The 21,301-nt window shown below is 41.8% G+C and overlaps 1 protein-coding gene across 1 annotated transcript in view; it reads left to right on the forward strand.

Moving 5' to 3' along the window:
- The window catches only part of CHN2 (chimerin 2), a 158,591-nt gene that overhangs the window by 119,837 nt on the left and 17,453 nt on the right, over window positions 1–21,301 (forward strand). The window contains exon 7 of the mRNA XM_059845623.1: window positions 15,364–15,441. Coding sequence (XP_059701606.1) covers window positions 15,364–15,441 — 78 coding nt within the window. The remainder of the gene's footprint in view (window positions 1–15,363; window positions 15,442–21,301) is intronic.

The following is a 21,301-nucleotide window of genomic DNA, read 5'->3' on the forward strand; positions in this document are numbered from 1 at the left end:
ACTGCACGAATTATCATAAAAGTAACTGTAGATGCCCTTTCTATTTTCTTTTTCTTCTTAAAAAAATAAGTATATCTAGGCAATGACTTCATGTGTAGCAGTGATTCCAGACATCCTAGTGAATAAAAATGGAAGTTTACAAGCTGAATTAGTTCAGAAAGTATTTTTCTCATTTAGTGCTTCATGAGGTTATGGGACCAGAGTCATCTCAGTTGAACATGAACAGGAAATCATGGGAAAATTGATGTTGTGTATAACATGTGTAAAACTGCATGGAAAATAGTGGCCCAAATGTGTTCAGTAAGATGGATGGCCCATTTCTAATCTGGGAAAGGCAATTACACAAGGGCAGGAAGCAGAAGGTGAAAAATATACAAAGTAGAAGTCTGTCAAAAGGACAAGGCAGAGATCACTGTTTAGAGCTGTTGCTGAACTGCAGAGTCTTGACTGACCATTCACTGAATTCTTCTTCCTTCCAAGTGGAACATGTTATTGTAAAAAGGTAAAAAATAAAAGAGCTGCTCTTGTAAGTTGTCTTTGACATTGTTGTTTTGAAGGAACGTTTTAGACATTATTCTGTGTGCTCAGGACAACTTTCTGATTGCTTAGATGACGTCTGCCAGAATTGCCACTGTTCTTTTTCACTTGCAGGTTAAATTTCTATGACACTGGTCTGTGTGAAACTGAGGAGCTAATCTCCTTATCTCTGCCTGATCTCCAAGGTTCTTCTGATCTCATTTGGTGCTTAGCACTCACTATGGTTTTAAGAAGTGAGGCTTCCCCATCCTCATCCCTTTCCTTTGCACCCTGCCAAAACCCAGTACCTGGTCCTTATTGGCTGGGTGTAGAGAGAAGATGACTGGATGGTTCCTAGCTCTTCCCCTTATCAGTAATGAGCTGAACCCATCACTGTGATCATACTGATAGTGTGATCACACTGCTGATCACACTATCAGTGCAAACAGCTGTCAGGGTAAACAGTTATAATGGCTTTTTAGTGGATTTTTGTTAGCTGACAGCAACCACTTGTTTATTTCCAGCTGTTGGTTCTTTGTCCTGGGACCTCCCTAGGACAGATGTTCCCCCTTTTTTTCCACCCTGCCAGAGGCCAGGCAGCTGTGGCACTCCAGAGGGGCAGGGCTTTATCTCACCCACAAATGGCTGATTTGCATCTTGCAGAGTGGAGGCAGCAATGTGGAAGTCAGTGTCACAGGCAAGTTCTAGATAACTTGGATCTGAATCTGGGTGAAGCCACCTGGAAGTCTCTTGAGGGTCACAGCTCCTTCAAGTCCCAAGGCTTGTCTGTGGCCTGTTACTAGAGCTGAGGTATTGCTGCACCCTCTGCTCCTCTTCAGCACCTCTAGGCAGTGGTATCTAGTAAGGGCACTCATTTGTCTACCTTACAACTACTTGGTGATTGGAGTTGTGTCCTCTAGAAACATTCATTGGCACCACAGCCTGCCCCATTGCTGCCACCAGCTGCTTGTTCCAAAAAGCCAAGCCAGAAACCGGTGTTGGAGCAAGAGCCTCTGCAGTGGCTGGTGCATTGTGGAGCAAGGGGTACACACGTGTTGTAAGGCACGTTTTGCATGTTGGTTTGCAAACAAATGTAGCATGTTAAGGCTTAAAAGGCTTAAACTTATAAAGCTTGAGGTGATTTGTGAATTGTTGCCTGAAATTGAACCTTTCTCTTCCCAACATTTTGCCGCTGCTGGAATTAATGAAGATTAGTAAGAAAGCAGAAAAAACCCCAGCTGGGAAGAGCTTGTTCTGCACATCAGAAAATTATCCAGGTTTGATGCCATGCAAGTACCATGCAGCACTGAAGGCTGTGAAACTGGGATACAAATTAAACACTGAGCACAGGGAAAATGGAAGCAGCTGGCTTGCTATCCATGCCAGTCTGTGACATTACTAGGAACCCATGTTGGCAAGAAGCAAAATATTGCTATAAACTAAGGTAAAACAAGGGCAGCATGCAATCATAATGATGTTGATAGAAGATGGCAGGTCATTTAATGAAATCTCCCTGTATTACAGCAATAGCAAACCACCTTGTTAAACTTCTGAAAGATTAAATGACTTAAAAATAAAGTGAAAATGCATTTAAGTGATGAATTAACTAAGTTTTTTGAATTAACAATAAAGTGCTCAGATTATTTTTCAAATGTAGAACCAATGAGCTGTTATTTTTAATGTGGAAATAAAAAAATATTTTGGAAATTGATGTAATATAAATGAAGACAATTAGTGTGCTGTGAAAACATACTACCCAAAAGGACATGCATGGAGCTATGGTTTTGTCTCAGAGCAGTGAAGTCAGATTTCAGTTTTCTTGTGCTCTGGCAAGTTTTTGTCTGGTTTTTGTGAACTCCAGGTTTAAAATGCTGCATTGTCTGGTCCTGCCTGAGTAAATTCTTTGTTAATGCTTCTATATTAAGTGTGTCTGGCCCCTCCACAGGGACTGAAGTGCGATACTTTGCAAACAGCTGAGAGCCTTTCCAAGGCATTCCATCAGGAGCGCTTCTCATCCCTCAGCCTTCACAGAGGCATGGCTGTGGTGTGTCCCTGTACCTTGCTGGATGGGTTAAGTCTGTTTTTCCATTGGAAATCCCCAGAGAGCGAAAAATGAAAGAGGAAGATGGCCATGATTCACATCAGCCTTCTAGGACATGAGTCTTTTGTTACTGCTTTCTTCAACTAGGAGAATGAGATTCTTTTCTGCTTGAAATTATAAAGTGTTTAGATATGTGCCTTTTGTTTTAACAGCAGAAAAGGCATTCTCAGTGATATTGAGTCTGTCACCACAGATTAAAAGAGCCCAGGGGAACAACTGATTAACAAAAAGAAAATTAATGTAAAGCCTTTGTGTCTCTCTATTGAGCTCATACAGGGGAATACAACTTGCTTAGCAGTCATCACTAGAAGATCACCTTTGAAACTAGCATTTTATCAGAGCATGTAGTGGAGAATTGTAATGGGTAATTTCTGCTCTTTTGTTTTTTCTTCTGTCTGATTTGCGATGAAAGTAAAACTCAGCTTTTCATGACCAAGCACTGAGGAGGCAGGATAAAGGCAGAAAAATATTGAAGTTCAATTGACTGAAACTGTTCCAACTACTTCTAATGTTTTATTAACTGCTTTTAGCAAAACATTTCAAACTGGAAACAGGAAACTGGATTTTAAAATACTTTAAACCCTAGTGTTTCCACATTAAAAAAAAAAATATATATATATAATTTGGCTCTTGGTCAGAACTTCCCTGTGCAAAGTCCCTGCTCTGATGAGTCACATCTTCTGCAACAAAAACGATTTCCCTGAAAAATTCACCCCGGGGTTCAAGCATGCTGGCTGATAAGATGTTCTACTCTTCAGATTAGCAAATAAAACATGATAGTACTTTATGAAGCAAATGAATCATCACTCTTCTTAATCAGCACCTCTGGTCCACCTCTATGGTTTGCTGAATTCTGTCTACTCTGAATTAATGACAGTGAAAGCTGTGTAACATACTGCTGGTTCAAGGCCTTCCACTCTATGCTGGTGTTGCCATCAGCATTGCTGAGACAGTAAAACTCAGAGTGTGTTTGGATGGGAGCTGTTACACCTCTTGTCTCATCAGCATCATGGTTTTCTGTGCTTCTATCCACTGCTGTGCAAACATACTGAAAGCCACAGCTTTGCTGCAGGAGTCTCCCAGACAGAGCTGGTTTGAACAGCTGTGCCTGAGGGAGTAACCTGAACCTTACTCTGGATGGTTGCACCCAGAAAAGGCTCTGCTTGGTTCTTTGGGCAGAACCACAAACACACAGTGATGTCTCCCACAGATGCTGGTCAGCACTTAAGAGCAAAACCATCCTCAGGCCTGAGCCTGATTCTGGGGCTGAAGCAGGAGCTGTGCCAGGGTACTGTCAGGTGATGGATCCCAGCCCCAGCTCAGGTTGCATGTAGGAGTGCATCTCTGATGTTCCCAGATACTCAAGGAGAGAAGAAATAGCTTGCTTTCTTTCCTTTCAGGAAAAAAACAAAACAAAACAAACCCAAACCCCAGCTTTTTATTCTTTATGTTCTTTGTGGAATGGTTTCACCTTCACGTGGCAGCATTCCTGAACATGTAGTGCCTGCCAGCAGCATAAAGAGGGTGGTAGCAGCTAATGTGGCCACTTTGAACAAGTGTCTTCAATGAGACATCTGTTGCAAGGCAAAAATCTTTGCTCTGGAGAAAAACATTGGTGCAGATGGCACCAAGCACCACACACAATTGAGTGAGGCCAAATTCCCATCTCCCAAACAGTAATCAAGTAATGTGCTTTAGATAATAAATAAATTCAGATAAATACCTTTTGTGTGTGATAATCACAAAAAGAAGAATTCAGTGATTTCATACTTTTGGAGCTGAATTCAAGGCAGAAAAGTGACAACAAAGCTCACTACTTCCATAACTAATGTTTTGCACTTTTTTTGTTGTTTTTTCTATTCAATTGACTTAAATGGTCTGGGATACAGATTAAATCTTTTAGCTACAAAGTGTTATAGCAGGACTGGACCTAATGGTGAAAATCATTTACTCTGTATTATGTTTCCCTAGCTACATTTTATGTACTCCTCATCACAAGTGAAACAAAATAAATAAGCTTTAAACCAAGTTACTGCAGTTGAACTACAGCCATAGGTAGAAGTACAGTGTCAGTCTTGCTTTCAGAGTACTTTAGAAATGCTGCTGCTGATAGGATAGTATATATTCAGATTAACTAAAAACTGTTAAAGAATATAAGTATCAGAGTGTTGGCAACTGTATATATATTTTTTTGATGTCCTTTACTCTGCAAAATGCAAACTTTTTCCCTGTCTGTGGGCTGAGTGAACTGGAGTGTTAGGCCATGCCAATGGTAGCCCCACAGGTCCTATGAATTAAATTGCAGGCTGAAGAGTGATGTCATTCCCTCTGGTTTTTTTAATCTCCTTTTTGTGCTGAGAGCAGCCATCTGTCCCTCTCCAGACAATGGTGGAAGCAGCTGTGCACGGTGTGCCATCAGGAACAAAAGCCTCTGCTTCATACCAGAGGGCAGCGGGCTGCAGGTCAAAGGGGGTTATAAGGCTATCAGGGTCAAATGACACCTGTACAGAAAAATAAAACTAGGATTATACAGCCTTTGTGTGTTCATTCACTAGCAGAGAAGTGGGGTCAGCCTTTGTCTGAGTGATTCTCCAGTGGCCATGGGAATGCCTATGTGTTTTCTAGGATAGCTGTGCCGCTGCTTATCCAAGGAATAATGGAGCAAGAAAGCCAGCTTCAAGCAGAGGGAAAAGCAAACATGACACAAAACAATTATTTTGAAGGGAAAATAAAACAGCTTGGATACATTCTGGTACTTTATGCAAGTTCAAAGAGTGTGATCTCAAGTGGTTTGCATGTCCTATAACATGCTCTTCTAAAAGCACAGTGAACCGTGCTTTTCATGTGCAGTCTGTGGCACACAGGATTTCCCTTGCTGCTTTGTGAGAAAAGGGAAGCTGAACAAGGGCCAAGGTGCTCAAAACCTCATCTATGAGAAGAGGAGGTTGGTTATGCTTAGAGCAGCTTTTTCTGCAAGGTGAGCTGGAAGGAGCTGGAGTAGGGCTCATATCCCATAGCATGAAATTACCCATTCCTGCAGGTGCCTTTCTACTTTGCCATATGTGGTGCCAGCCCTGTCCCACCTCTTCTCTTCTGTGCTGGGTCCATTTCAGAACAGAAACTGATACAAGTGAAAGTTATAGGGACCCTTCTTATATAACAAGGAGGAATGTAATACATTCCTGGGGTAAAGTCCAGGCATATAATAAAATAGGTAAGTGGACCTGGCTGGGTTCAGAGCCTTCTGTCTTTTCTTTAACCCCACATCACTCTTTTTCTGCATGAATTCCTTCCCTGTTTCTAAGCAAACACACATTTTGAAGCCACAGAAATACCAAGGACCATGCAGCCTTACCACTTCTTTTGGGATGACAGCTGGAATTTGACACTATCACTACCAGACTTAATGGCATTGCTTTAAAGTGATGGGACAGAAGCACATATTTCACAAACAGGTAAGCTGTAAACACTGTGTGCTCCTGTCTCAGGGGAACACGTCCTGGGATATTCATGGAGGTACAAGTGAGCTCAGCCAAGCTCTCAGACAGCCATGGCTGTCACCAAGAGCAGTGATCACCAAGAGCAGTGATCTTCTCCAAGCCACAGTTTCACTTATGCATGTGTACAATGATTCCCTATTTCTCTCTTTGGTATTTTTGCAATGCAATTGGTAAAGAATACTAAAATGAAAGTTCACAGTCATAAACCACAGCATTTTTATAAAACTAGCATTTCTCCCTTTTTTATCTGGTTAAAGGCTGTTGGTTCAGGCTTCTTAAAAAGTATTCTTTCAACCTGAAAACATGTTGTGTTTTTATTTGCTAATTGCCTACTTTGTTTCCTAAATGGCATGAATAAGTCCTTTCACCTTACATTTTCTACTGAGTTTATGCTTTTTTAATGGGAAAAAGTCACAAGATGCTACAGTAAAAGGAGACAGAAATATTACTAATGATGGAAAACACATGACTAGGTCATTGTACTGTGTAGTTTATCTGAAAGTGCCATGACTGCTGAGCAGCAGTGTAATTCAATCATCTGAATTAAGTTTGAGAATTAAGCTTTAGAGTTCCTTCACACCACCAAGAAACCACCAAAACTAGAAAAAAAATCCTGTTTGCCACTTGAGGCTGATGTTGGCACTGTCCCCCCTACTGCCCCCCGCAAATTTCTTATCATTCCCATCTCCCTGTGAATGCTAAATGAACAGAGCATCACACCATTGAGAATCCATTCCTGAACTGTTACTGTCCAGGAAGAATTTTACAGATAGCCATTTGTTCAGACAATATGATCACCAGTTCATGAATCACTGGTTCACAAATTATTTGTTCCCTTTCAGGCTGCATAAATCTCTATTTAACCCACAATAAAGTCTCTTGTTTTAAGCTGTCTTAAGCTAGGGAGGAACTTGGGGCGCTGCTGTTGGTTCCTGGGACTGCCACAGCATACTTTACATTCTGGCAGCCCCATCAGCATCGCTTCACAGCTCCTCCAGAGATCTGCTGGCTCTGCCAGGCAGTTAGTGGCTCCGGACAGAAATACCATTGCTGTCCGACTGTTGTTTCTGGGAAACTCATGAAGCCTGTTTTTCTCCACATTTTATCATAATCCCAGGAGGGGCAGATTTTTCTTCTCTATATGAGCAGCCACTCTGACTGCGCTGTATAAGTTTCAGCCCACAGCATATGGTGAAAGGCTGAGCTGATCACACTCCAGGACAGTTTTACTGTCACTAACATATAGTATCAGAAGTCAAAATGAGAAACAGAAGAACTTTCTAACTTCTGTTTTCTGTATTGTGTTTATTTTTGTGGTGTTAGGTTTCATGGTGTATGGAGAAGATAGGCAGTTATTGTGTTTGTTTGGGATAACACCTCCTGTAGGGTGTAGGAGTGTTTGAGGCAGAGAAATGAGAATTATGCCAAAAGTGAGGGTGTAGGTGTTTGTGGAGGGAGCATAACGAGGCACAAGGTCAAACATCCAAGCCTTGTGCCCACTGTACATCATAGTATCTGTATAGCACTGGGACTTACTGAAAAGCTGGTATTACACAGACTTAATGCAGTCTCACAAAACATGGTCCTCAGTCTAACCCTGTGTTTGAGCATGACATCCAGCTAGCTCCATTAAGCAGCTATGGTTAAGGACAAACCCGCATGAGCAAGCCTGGAAGCCCCAAGGGCAGGTCTGCTATGGTGGTGGCATCTCCAGACCTTTTGCCATCTTTTCCTTTTCCACTTATCACATCCTTTCAAGGGCACTGCCCTGCACTCATAGGAGTTGTCTTTCTCAGAACAGACGTTCTTGTCTCCCTGCCTCTCCCCAGACAGGGAAGTTAGAGCATTAACTTCTCCACTTCTTTGTGGCAGCCCAGTGGGTTTGGCTCTGGTTCAAGCTCTGCAGTCTCCTTGCAGGACAATGATGGTTTTAATCAATGGCAGGCTGGCTCTCCTAAAAAAAGTACTGTTTCTTTGGAAAGCAAGAGCTTCATGGTGAAAATGTTAAAATATGGGCAGGTTGTATAGGGGTGTAGCTTACATGGTGCTGAGCCAGCATCCACGCCCCAGTGGATCTGGATAAAAAACTCCAATGTTTAGGTTATTTTTTTTAATCTCTGTCTCTTGACTAACAGTCCCATATATTGTAGACAGCATGAGTCACTTCCTTCTTAACTCATTGAGGCCATTGTATGTCATATTAAGCTGGTTTTGTTGTTATGCTATTTCCTCTGTGGGTGAGATGTCAAACTACTGGCTACCTACATAGTCAGTATGAGAAATCTGTATTAATATAGACTCTTCTTTCTATAGTTACAATTCTTGAAAAAGTTCATTCAGTGAGCCCAGATAAACCCATAAAGTTGCATGCAGCTGTGTAACAAATGATGTAGTAAGTTGAATATTCCATGTTTCCAGAGCTTGAGTCTAAGCCAGTCTGAAGTATGGGGAGTATTGATAACCAAAACAAAGTACAGTTGTTAATCTATAATTACATATAGATATGGTTGAGGCTGATAACATAAATTATTCCTTAATTTATTCTGAAATTGAATAGCTAACAGAAGAATAGAGACAGAAAATAGTTCAGAGAGATATTGATTTTACCTAATTATTAATATCTTATAGTAAAACTTCTGTTTCTACGAGAGCCATTGAGTTTTCCTGTATGATCCATAAATGACCTGCAAGAAGGCAATTCAAGCTCATCCATTTTAGACTTGACCTCTCATAGAAGACATTGAATCACTGTCTGGAGGTTTCTGTTTTTCTCCTTTGTTTATAAAGCAAGAACATGTTACTGTTTTAGATCAGACACCTGCTATGCATCCATCCATCCATCCATCCATCCATCCATCCATCCATCCATCCTCTTTTCAAATGTCTATTTGTTAGAAAAATACTGTGTAAGTTCTGTTGTCAAAAAAAATACCATCATCATTGACAAAGTAACAGGATCACTGCCTATATTTTGCAAATATCAGGATAACTATCATGCTTGAATTTTCATTTGCCTGCAGGCCAGATGTTATCATGGATACACATTGATCTCTACTACGTGTGATAACAGTGCTCATTGACAGACACTGCAGGCAGGAAAATTCAGCCAGTTATGCCTGTTGGATCCCCAGAGGGAACAAGAGGTGTTCAGAAATCAATCCAGTGCAGTTTCCCAGAGCAAGCCCTCTTTGCAGATAAAGCAGCTCCTGGCAGCCCTGTGGGGGCTGGTGTTCTGTGAAGAGCTGGTGTTTCTCTCCCAGCACAGCAGCAGCAGTGGCCATGGTGTGCAGTTCTGCTCTCATCTGCCCCACTTCGTCCTCGTACCTCTTCTCTCTCTACCATTTTGGTCATGAATATTAAGCACAGAGGAGAGGATCATGAACTTGGCCAGGAAAATGTCATTAATAACCTTGACAAGTATGGAGATGGATTGGGAGGGATAAAGGAGAGAGTGGGAGGAAAGGAAGTCGAGACAATAAATAGGCTAGACCTGCTGTTACCATGTTAATCTCTACAGGGTTATTTGAGGGAATTGCTGTGGTAGTTCATACTGTGCCTTGGTCCTTTCCTCATTTCTGCACTATTTTTTCCATGATACTGACATTGTGTTTGTAACACAATGCCTATTTATTATAGTTGACAAAAATAAGAAATCAAAATACTATTTGAGACATATTGAATACAAAGGTGGATAGAAAAAACACAAATTAATGCATTCAGTGGTAGAATTGCCTGAGAACATAGAATCTTTTAATCCACTCACTATTTTTTAATTGAAGATGACTATGTAATTGCATACCACTTAATTTGATCTCCAGTTGTTGTTCCAAAATAGACAATACTTTATTCTATTAATACACCATAAGAGGCTTACAGCAACTATTATTTTTAATAATAGTCTCACTAGTGCCTTCCTGATTACACACTGTTTCACCTTTGGCTGTTGTATTGTTTGGTTTACTGCATTGTTTTGAGAAAAATAATCATGATTCATACAGAAAAATCTGTTTGAGGAGGATTTAGAAAGGAGATCTGGCATTTAAGGGAGATTATATTTCCATTTGCTGCAGGTAAATTATATTTTTATCTGCGGAGGAATGGACTGAATACATACATGGTCAGAAATAAGTGCATATAAATGGCAGCTGGTTGCTGAGATGCTAATAAATAATCAATCACATCAATCTAGGAGAGGTGTGAATATTACAATTTTAATTACTTTTAACATCAGAGCATGTACTTTGGAAGACTTCCAAGATAATAAACTGTTTTAAATAAACAGTTTCTTTTGCTGTGGATTATCTGCAAAAGATAGGTGTGAATGGTGGTGGTGGAAGTGCAACCAGGTTCTCCAGACAAAGAGCCCAGTGTAGATCAGTCTGCTCTCTAAACAATTACGCCTGTTGTTGACAGCTGCCCAGTCATAATTTTCAGAGGTACTGGTGGTTATTTTAAAAAAAGAAAGTTGAAATTCCAAGTAGTAAAAAGCAAAACTATAGATAAATGTTAATCCTTAAAAAAAAAAACCCAGTGTTTTTTGGTTTCTTTTTACTTTATTAGCAGTGTCCAGTTTACTGAATGACAATTCACCTTGAGGGAAGTTTTCTGCTGGAAACAAGAGACTTTTGTGTTGGGGTGGGGAAGAGGCAAACCAGAGAGCAGCAGCAGCTCAGTAGCTGTGCAATCTGATTTTCCCCTAGCCCCTGGCCACATGTTGTGGATCTTCCTGGCCCTGCTCACCTCTGCAACCTCTGCTCACCTAACTGGCCCTGGGAGCCTTCCTGCGGGAGAGAGGGCTTCTTAGGAAAGCCGGTTTTGTGAGATCAGGTTGGCGAACACCACTCTTCATGCATTGTGCTTGGCTTTGTGTTCAGCATGTTTTCTGCCTGGAGCTTGTTTCCTCCCACTGTTTCAGCAGCACAGAAGCCTTTTAATGGAAGCTCACAGTGCCGTGGCAGTGGGAGGCACAGACTGGTGGGATTGTGGTATGGCAAAGGCCTTTGGCTGACTGGCCTCCAGCACCAGTTCCCCTCTGTGCCCTGTGTCTTGCTAAGAGATGGTTTCTTTGACATGTTCTGAGTGCATCGTGGGAAGAGCTCAGTGGGAGAAAACTAGGAAAAACCCCATAGCTGCAAGATTCCTGCTCCGTGTGTCATCTCCACCACGTGTTTGCGATTGAGCAAACATAATCTGTCTGGCAGATAACCCAGTGTGCCGTGCCTGCAAGGAAACAGGCCTCTCTTTGACCTATGACTGTAGCTATGTGCAGAGTTAAGTGTGTTTAGTTAGAGATCAGTCATGGATTTGTCACAGTTCCTCATCATGGAGAAATCTCCATTTCACTTGTGGCGTCATCCTAAGAGACATGCCCGTGCTCTTCCTTTTCCCCCCACAGCTGTGTCCTTCTGTAGGCAGAGGAGCAGGCCAAGGATGTGCTGCCTGATCTCCCCTCCCTGCCAGCCACGGTCAGGCATGGTGGCAGCTCAGGGAGAGGAGCCACCCCTCCCACAGTGTCTCTTCCCACCACGTTGGAGCTGGCACAGACAAGCAGGGCAGCAGGCAGAGTTCCCCCACCGCTTGCTTCCAGCAAGTCCTCTGCGCTGCCCACACTACTGCAAGAGAAATCACACCACATGGGCAGAACCAAAAGCTTTTCATACTTCAGTTTGTTCTTTCCTGCACCCGAGGCCTTTGTTAGCAAACAAGATGCCAGTATTTGGGGGGAGAGACAATGGTGTGGCTCAGCTCATGCGGCAGAGGCGCGCTGGAAATGGTGCAACAGCTGAGTTGTCACCCTCTTCCCCCCTGCTCCACCCCTTAACTTTCTTATTCTGGTTCAGTGACATTTATTTGTCTCTAGATGCCCAATTTCCTCTACAGCACATCTGTTTTACAAGGAGACTAGTAAACTAAAACTAAATGTTCGGCAGAAATTCTGTGGTCTGAAAACACAGATCACCCTTATTCGCCTGCCAGCCTTCACTGGCTTCATATTCAGTGACAACCACCACTAATATTCTTAGCCAGTGGCCTTCTCCTCTTTAGCTGCAGGCTAACTCACTAAGTTGATCAAGATATGCTCTTTGAATGAGTTGACACCATGTGCAGCCAATTTTGTATCAGGAAAAAGAAAGCAGATAAAAGAAGAGCGCTGGGTTGAGCCTGTGGTATCAGGAACTGATTGCAGCTGAGAATTTGTCATTGCTGAGGTTTGCGTTGTATTTAGAGAAGGAAGTGGTTGTATGCGTGGTCCAGCTCATCTGCGGTTTGCAGCACCATTTAGACACCAAACCTGTCGGGGCTTTGATTAAGCTCCTTAAGAGGATGCAGTCACTGCTGGCCTTCTGTGCACATCCTGTGTCTGCAACGAATCCCCCTGAACAACTGTCTAAACAGGGCCCTAGCAAGGCAGATTCCCGGGGGATAAATAAAATTTCATATATGATAAACAGTAAATAGTGCTCTGCCTTAGTCATATGAACCGGTTTGGCTGAGTTTTCCTCCCTCAAGTCTATTAAGTTTAATGCTTCTGTGCAAACACTCAGAGTTTCCATTAAATATGTCTGTATGTCTGATCCCAGGATGACACTCTGATATTCCAAAAATAGTTTAATAAATTGAAATTCCAAGATGTATCATCATAAGCCTGTCACTCGAGTATCAAATCTGCCATGTTATGTAAAAAATATTGGTTATATAATGGGATTTTTATCAGTCTAGTGACATAAATGCAAATATTAGAGCATTATTAGGAAACCGACCTCTCTCTGACTTTGGATGTGTTATGCTGGAAGTTAGAGCAAAAGTAGCTTATGTATATGTGGGGGATTTAGATGCTGTAGCTTCAGAGGTGTCTGACAACCCAGAGCTAGTTTGGGGGTTTTCTTTCTGATAAATATAAATACATTTTAAATGGCATTGAGGAAAGAAACTTAGATGTGATAAGAACTTTGAGCAACTCCAAGGTTTCCTTTGTGATGGCCCAAACTGATGCCATTGCTGCTGGCAAAAAGCAGTACTTTCTACCTCTTGAAACACGTGGAGAAAAAGCTGGGCAGTTATGGTTTGCCTCATCTGCTGGAAAGCAGATAAAGGTCCTGAGCTAGCAGAAACTGGGACTCGCTACAGGAGGACATATGGGAGAGCAGCAGGGATTTCCTGCAGGCAGAGCAATGTTCATGCATGCATCCACAGCCAGTTGTCACCAGTGGTCAGATAACGGTGCCAAGCCCTAGGGAAAGGCTGAATGGGCAGCAACTGCTCAGGGAGCAGAGGCTTTATGTGGAAGTCCTGCCTTCTGGGGAGCAGAAGCTTTGAAGTATGGAAGCGTGTAAAAAGTGCTGTTGTGAGTTACCTGAAAAAGAAAGGAATTAAATGTGCTATATTTAGAAATAAGTGTATGGTTTTATGAGTGCGAAGCTGATTTTGCAGGTTGCACAACTTCTTGAAAACCCCAAGTAGGGTACTCTCTGAAATTGCATAGCCTGATGCTGCTGAGGGACAACCATCTGTCCCCATGGGCTTTCAAATCAGCAGAGCATCACTTTTACTAAGCACAGCAGTCTGTGTGGTGGAGGGGTTAGTAAGTGAATTAGATGAACTTTTCAGCCTGAGGTAAAAGCAGACTGAAAAAAATAGATGCAAGGTCAACTTCACAAGTTAATATAACTGAATTAAACACTTCAATTTCACATATTTTCTGGGTTAGTTGAAGTGGGGCAGACTGCAAAAGGCTGATGTGGTCTTCAGTGTCTCCAGTTCAAATAGGCAGTTTTCGCAGTAGCACTGGCAACTCCCCACTCTGTTCTGTCCCAACACTTTGAGCATCAGGCACACCTCTAGACTTAAATCTCACAGTGCTCTGCCAAGTAGGTAACTCCTATCCTCCTCTTATGGATGGTGAATTGGAATACTTAGTAAAGGAGTAGAAGAAGGGAGCTGGAGGGAAGGAAACCGGTGGGGAGGGAGCACTGAATGTGCTTCTCAGGAAATGCTCAGTATCAGACATCCATGTTCTGGGACACAGAACTACCTGCCTGTAAAAAAGTAGATGACATGTCCAAAGTAACCCTGAAAGCTGTTACTGGTCAGGGTCTCCATGCCTCCTGTCCCTGGGCTTTAACTAGAAAACAGTTCCCCTCAAAATCTATAGATGCAGGTAACCAGAGCGAAGGACAAGCACTCTCCCCACCTTGAAGACCCTGTTCTGCAAACAGAGCTGTGCATAAGGGCCTCCTGCATCCATGTGAACTCCTCTGCAGCCTCATCCATGTGAACTTTCCTGCTGCACGGGGCTCCAAGGCTTCCAAGCCTGCATAGTCCCAGCTGGGCTTTCAGCTTTCCCTGGCAGTGAGCTACCTCAGTGTTACCAAGTGCACACTGACAAAATGCTTAGTTTAAACCATGGCACAAAAGTGCTATTAATGCTTGGAGTGCTGCTGTATTTTTTCCCTTGTACAGGATAGGAAAAGGAAAAAAAAACCAAATGAAAAATCAGAAAGATTTTTTGCCCTGTAAGATTAAACAATCATCATGGTTTTAAGGGCTTAATCTGCTAGTATGCAGACTGCTGGCTGATAAGTCTCTGAGTCTGAGTGTAATTGGATGCAGCATCGGATTCGGCAGTGTGGGCTTTCCAGGGGCTTTTTGTTTGTTTGTTCATTTTTTACCCCACTGCAGAGTTGAAGAGATCTGTCCCTGGAAATGCCTTTGGGGGGGAAGCTGTAAAGCTGTGTGCCCCCCAGCCGCTATTTCAGCAGCACCTATCTGGAGACCCCCTCTGGGGGAGCACAGTGGGGGAGGCTGCTCAGTGTATGAATTCGTGCTATTGTTCGAGGCACACATCTGCCTCAAGAAACTGCACGGCACAGGCCGTTACTTATTCAGATGCAGAAGCTCCTTCCGTCCCACAAGACGGCCCATTCAAGTCACATGCCAGAGGTCTCAGCAGAATGGGCTGCAGCTGCTTCAAATCTGCTGTCTAACATCAGAAGCAGTTGGACAAACTGTACCGTGCTGACTACAGTCAGGCTCCCCGGCGCCGAGGAAGACAGGGAAAAGATTTGGGATCCCAGCGCTATGTTCTCAGAGGACCTGTGGCTGGAAAATGAGAAAAGCTGTGCTGTTGTTCACAAGTCCAAGCGAGGAAGGAAGCGCCAAGAGCTCCTGGCCGTGGCCCTGGGGGTGAAGGTGGGAGTCAAGGGGGCACTTTTGTGGCAACCTCTGAAACTCTTTGCCTATTCACAGATCACCTCCCTGGTCAGAAGAGCAGCCTTAACTCAGAACGACAACCACTTCAACTATGAAAAAGCACACAATTTTAAGGTAAGCACAGCTTGCTATTATTTTCAGGTTAAAAGTCCTGTTGAGATGCCTCACATTTTATTTTTTGTTGTGATGAGATTTGAATGCATCTATTTATACTAGCTCTAAGAAAAGTGTTGAAAAATTAATTTTTCTTTCTACTTTAACTTCCATTAACTGATTTCTTAGTATGCTGTTACATAGGCTCTTAATCCAAATAATGGTTTTCCTGCTAACTGTACTACTTGACTGGCAATTTAACTCTTTTTCACAGATTCAGTTTTCTTTTTTATTCAGAAACAAAGTACTTCATATTTATTGTCTTCATCTTAAGTGTATCTACTTTTAAAAGAAAAAGGGGCCTTTTCAAAATCTAGCTATTATCAGAAGCCAGAAGGATTTTACCAGCAAACATTTTGCACCATTTCTGAAGAAGTTGAGAGAGCTCGGGTGCTCCTAACAATAAAGCAAAGCACAGTGGTGGGTATTGTCTCCCAGCTTTTGTTCCCCCACCATATGCTAAGGAAATGTTCTCAGAGTCCCACTGAGCTATAGGATCTGAGCTTGTGTTTGCTTGTCAAACTAAAACAAATCTCTGGGCAAACACAGGGATGTTTAAATGGATCATCTCTCTGCTGTCTATACGTACAAAATCAGATTCTTAAGGATTCTTTTCCCCAGTACTGTCTCTGGCAGACTGCAGCAGGAAAGTGACTCAGCTTTGGAAACGGACCTTCCAGGCAGCTTGTATTAAAATGTTTTGCCAAAAGGACTGTGCTGGTTTCAGAGCATGCCAGCCAGTTACACTAGCTAATGCTGTCAAATTGTATTTTGATGCTTATCGGGATGAGCGTCGAGAATAAGGGGCAGTAACAAGACAAGAAAGGAACACATCTCAGCTTTGAAACATCAGTTTAGCTAATGCTCCTTGAGGATGCTGATCTCGGTCACTGTCAGAATAGCTCAACTCATTAGCAGAACAAGAATTTTCTGATATTCATCTAGGGCCTGTCAAAAAAGGAGAAGCAGTGATCAAAATCATTTCACTTAGCAAAAAAGTTTCACTTCTTATTTTTCTACATACTCTGCTGTGCAGACATTGCTAACCTCTGCAGTGCTTCTGCTGTCGTTGGCAAATCAATAATTTAATATTAGTGAACAAAGCAAATAATGGCATCCCTTTTCTCATTCCCCTTCCTTGACCCAGTCTACAGAAAAGTCAATATTTATCTCTCTGATCAGCACTGAAGGAAATAGGGGAAACAGTCTGTGTTTTCTTGCTTGATTAGGCTAACTTTCATTCTTTCTGGGTTTTGTCCTCATTATCATTTAATATCAAAACTATTTTAGTTTAACTAGAAAATACTTTCTCATGACTGAGGCTTCTTTCCACTCTGACCCATGCATTCTTTCCTCTTCAAAATTTCCCCTGTTTTGGCTTTGATTTATAATTGGACCTGTGCCCAGTTAACTTTGTTTGCACAATCTAGCTGTTGTACAGTTTCTGTTCCTTTCTGTTTCAAAAGACTCATAGTTTAACTGGAAAGCCACATGATTAAAATAGATATGTATTCAAAGACTTGACAGCAGAAAATAATTGTTCTGTCCTAGTAAAGGCAATAACAGACCCTGGGGAACAAACATTTTTAAAACAATTGTCCAGAAAGGTCAATCAAAAGTGTTACATTTGCTTAATGGACAAATATGTTCACTATGAAAATACAGTAACTTTTCCAAAGGAATATATTAGAACATGTCCAGTTGTTAAACAAAAAATGTGGATAGTAGAACAGAACATTTAAATTTAAAACATGTCTCAAGGCTAATATCTTTAATATATTCCATATCCATAACATAAAAGGGTTAAGAAATAATTTTAAAAAGAAAGAATGGCTTTATGGGTCTTGGGGTTGATGGTTTTTGACAGCACTCAGGCTGTGATGATATGGGGTTTATCTGAAGGACAATGCTATTTTGAAGACATTCAAAAAAGTTGTCTTCCCCATTTTTAGGTGAATACTGATGTGCACTATATCATTTATCTCAGTTTCTAGGGATAAAGGTTATGTGTCACAGTGTCCCTCATATCTTGTCATAGGCAATTGTTCATGAACAAACAGGCACTCTTTAGCTTTTTGTACTTTAACCACAAAGAATCTAAAACATGGAGGGCACATTACTAGCGAAGCTGATGGGATTTTTGTCCCATCAGTCTTATACCAAAGATCTTACTGCAAGAGGGAAGGAACAAAAGCGAGAAATAAGTGCAAGGCACAAATTCAGAGCAAGGATGGCTCTCCCTCCATCCTTGCCAAGCTAATACAAAAATTAAAAAGCAGCATTTAAGTTTGGAGTATGAGGGCAGCAGGTTTATGCTCTTCTGAGCATCCATGCTTTCTCACTCAACCTCTAATCCAAGACATTCAAGGCAAGTGGACAAAAAAAGATTTAGTATCCAGGCTGATTTGTTAAGCTGTGTTCCTCCTGAGCACACCACGCAGTCACATGAATTTAGGTTTGGAGCTGGCGTCTGTCTGGCGGGACAGCTTTGCCTAAGCCAGTGCAGACATACCATAACTCAGGAAAGAGAATAAATCTCTGAAGCCCTGTTTAGAAAAACACAGAGGTATTTCTCTAGCTCTGTGGGTGTCAGCCTAACTGGATCCCAAAGTCCTCTTGTGTCTTGCTCCTGTTCGGATCCAGCAGCCTCTTTCGGATGTGCTTTACCTGCCAACTTCAGTGGGGTCCCAGCTGGTGGTGAGGTCAACCTCGTGCCTGAGGATAGCAGCATGGAGTTTGAGGATGCTCCACACTTTTTGTTCTAGGCTGGGAATTCATGAGAGAGCTTCTGTGCTGCTTTAAGTGAGCAAATACAGCTGAATAATGTGCATTTTCCACAATGCTGTGCCTGTTTGCTACCACAGCATGGGCAAATCCCATTTGCAGGTGGGCTAGTGGAGTGAAGGCAGCTGATTACAGACAAGTCAGGAGATCTGCTGGGAGAGAGGGGTTCTCTGGGATAAATTTCCCCTTGAGTTAAGCACTGCAGATAATACTGCTTCTGAGAGACAAAGGGTTTGAAGGAAATATTTTTTACAGACATCACGAAGATTATTTGCATTCATTTAAACAAAAATAACAGCAGAGTCAGCTTTTCTTCCCTTCAAATGGCTCAGGTTCAGCAGGAATCCACAAAAGAGTCTAAATATGTCTGTATTCAGGCAAAAGCCTGAAAAAAACTTATTTTCTTGGAAAGCAAATAGAAAAGTCTTCAGACCCAGTAACATAAAACCAAACTTGTTTCAGAAATAACACTGTATAACGTCAATTAAAAAAAAAATTCAATTCAAGACAATTGTTTTTGTTCATTTCTGCAGTATTGCTCACAGCATTATTTTGGTTTGCCACTGTAGTGGCATTCCTTAGCTTTGGTCCGAGTTTCCCCCTCTGTGGAGATGACTCAGACACAAACTGGAAGTGAATAAGGTAGCACCTGCAGGGAGAATGCTGCCATTTGAAAGCAAGGGCACCAGGGGGGCAAAGGGCAAAGAGAACAGGAAGGCAACAAGAAGAGGCATGCAGGGAAGTGTTGTGTGAGATTGTCCAGCAGAGAAGAGATAGTGAATGTAAGAAGAGAATTTTCATTGGAGGAGGATGAAAGACTGAACCAGAAAAGTACTGTGTATAGTCTGAAATGTCAGGGGGTTGGCTTATTTTAAGAAATAGTTCCCTGAAAATTCTTTTTAAAAGTTTGAATTGTGTGTCAACTGTAGCTCAGGCAGCTTAAGTCTATGCTGTTTGTACACAGAGAGGTCTACTGAGACTTCAGGACGGGGTAGGAATCAGCAATAAATAGTTCCAGATCATAATTCCTAAAAATCTATGCCCAGTCTGTTTGTAACGATGTGGTTACAAAAGATGGGGCAAAAACTAAAACTCCATCTCAAAAATCTGTGACTTGCTGTTTACATCTCCCTGTTTGAAACAGAGATGAGGCCAGTCTTGCAGGAAAAATCCCCATTTTACCATTCAAAAATGTTGTGTTCTTAAGAACAGGCTTCCTCCATTATTTCTTTAAAATTAATGACAAGTCAAAAGAGGCTTAGTTCAAAACTGCATCTTAAGGGAATTTTTGCACCTTCATCTAGAAACTTTTGAAGTTCTCTTTTTTCAGTTAGTTTCCCTGTTTCAACTTGGCCAGAAACCACCAAGGCTAGCTTTTCACAGAGTATTTCAGCTGGAGGCTTGCCACTTGAGCTAAAATGCGGATCCGTGAAAAATTGGAGTGAATGAATAAAGAGAACTCAACCTTTGAGGGCCACCAAGCTGAATGGAACAAGGGAAGGATGCTCTGTCAGCACTTCTCAATTGGAGCTCTCAGTCAGCATTGATGACTTTCCAATTAACGGCAGGAAAGATCAAGGAATAATCAGCTGCCATTTTCAAAATAAGCCTCAGCCAGATCAGTTGAAATAAGCTTTATGTAAAGTGAGCAAGTAGGCCCCAAATATCCTAGCAACTGCAATGGACTTTATTTGTGAAATGGTGCATTTTTAAAAGTCCTGGCTGAGCTCTTACAACCCCTTCTCACAAGGTTAGCTTTTGTAAACTGCTGCAAAGCAGAAGACACAGCTAGTTATCTTCCCACAGCAGATGATTTTCACCCACAATTAAGTGCAGGTGCAGACCTACTAATTATGTGGCTTTCAGTCTATAAATGATAAAGATGCAGGCAAAATTCATTTAATCTGTAGTTTTGTATCCCCTGGAGGTCGCATAGTGCATGTGACTGACAATCAGGTCATCAGCTGTTACATGCAGCCATTTACCCATGCAAAAAGCTGTGTCTGAAATTCATTCTACCCACTCTGCAAACTAAAATGAAATGAAATGGGAAAGTAGTATGGGGCTATATCTATTAATATGTCTATCTCAAACTTTATTGCAAATTATTGTTTCACAGATACGTGTTTTTCTGAGAGGTAAAATACCATCTCAAAAGAAATTCCAGTTTTGATCTTTCACTGTCAAAAGGGAGGAAGAGCTACTATTGCTTTAAGCTTATTAACACAATTATTTAACTGTGAATAGTTGGTCAGCAGCCACTTGCAGTCAGGCACATTTTTATCTCAAAGTCAGGAAGAGAAGTCTGTATTAAAATCACAATACTTCATCTTTCTGAACCCAAGAGTAGAGACTTGAGTCGGTGTGATCCTGCAGACAAATGAGGCAAAAACATTAGCATGCAAAATGCTTGGCCTAAAACTTTACAGTTTATCTGAAAAAGGCCAATGACTGTTTTTTCACTCCATGAAAAGCAAAGAGCAGCTTTTCCCATCCCAGGGATGGAAGTGGCCTTTCAGCCATCCACCCAATGGGTAAACAAGAGCAGAGAGAAGGAAAGGACGCATTAGCAGCCAGAGTGTGCATGATTTATGTTTTGTTAAGCTCAATTAAGTCTCTGGCCAGAACTAGCTCATACCATGCCCATTCACAGGGGCATAGACCTCACTATTTACTCTTCATTTCAATGAAAATCAAATGCTTACTTTACCAGAATACACATCTTAAATAAAAAGATCTTCTGCTGTAGCCTTTGGAAAAGCAGTGCCAGAAGCAGCAGTGGTGTGCAAAACGTGGCTGGGGAGATGTGGGCTCTGTCAGCACACAAATAATTTTATTCTTCTTTATTTACTTGTGTGTGGACTGTAGCAAAATGAAGTTTGATCTACTGAAAAAAAGACTCTATTGACATATTGACTCATTTTCCTATGTGAGTTCAAATTACTTACTAGACTGGGGAAGGGTGCTTTTAGCTACAGTTCTTTGGATTATTAGTTTTACTCTTTTTTTCTCCTGATTTCTTCCCCTCTGCTATAGC

The sequence above is a fragment of the Haemorhous mexicanus genome, chromosome 1 (assembly GCF_027477595.1).
Source record: "Haemorhous mexicanus isolate bHaeMex1 chromosome 1, bHaeMex1.pri, whole genome shotgun sequence".
NCBI lineage: Eukaryota > Metazoa > Chordata > Aves > Passeriformes > Fringillidae > Haemorhous > Haemorhous mexicanus.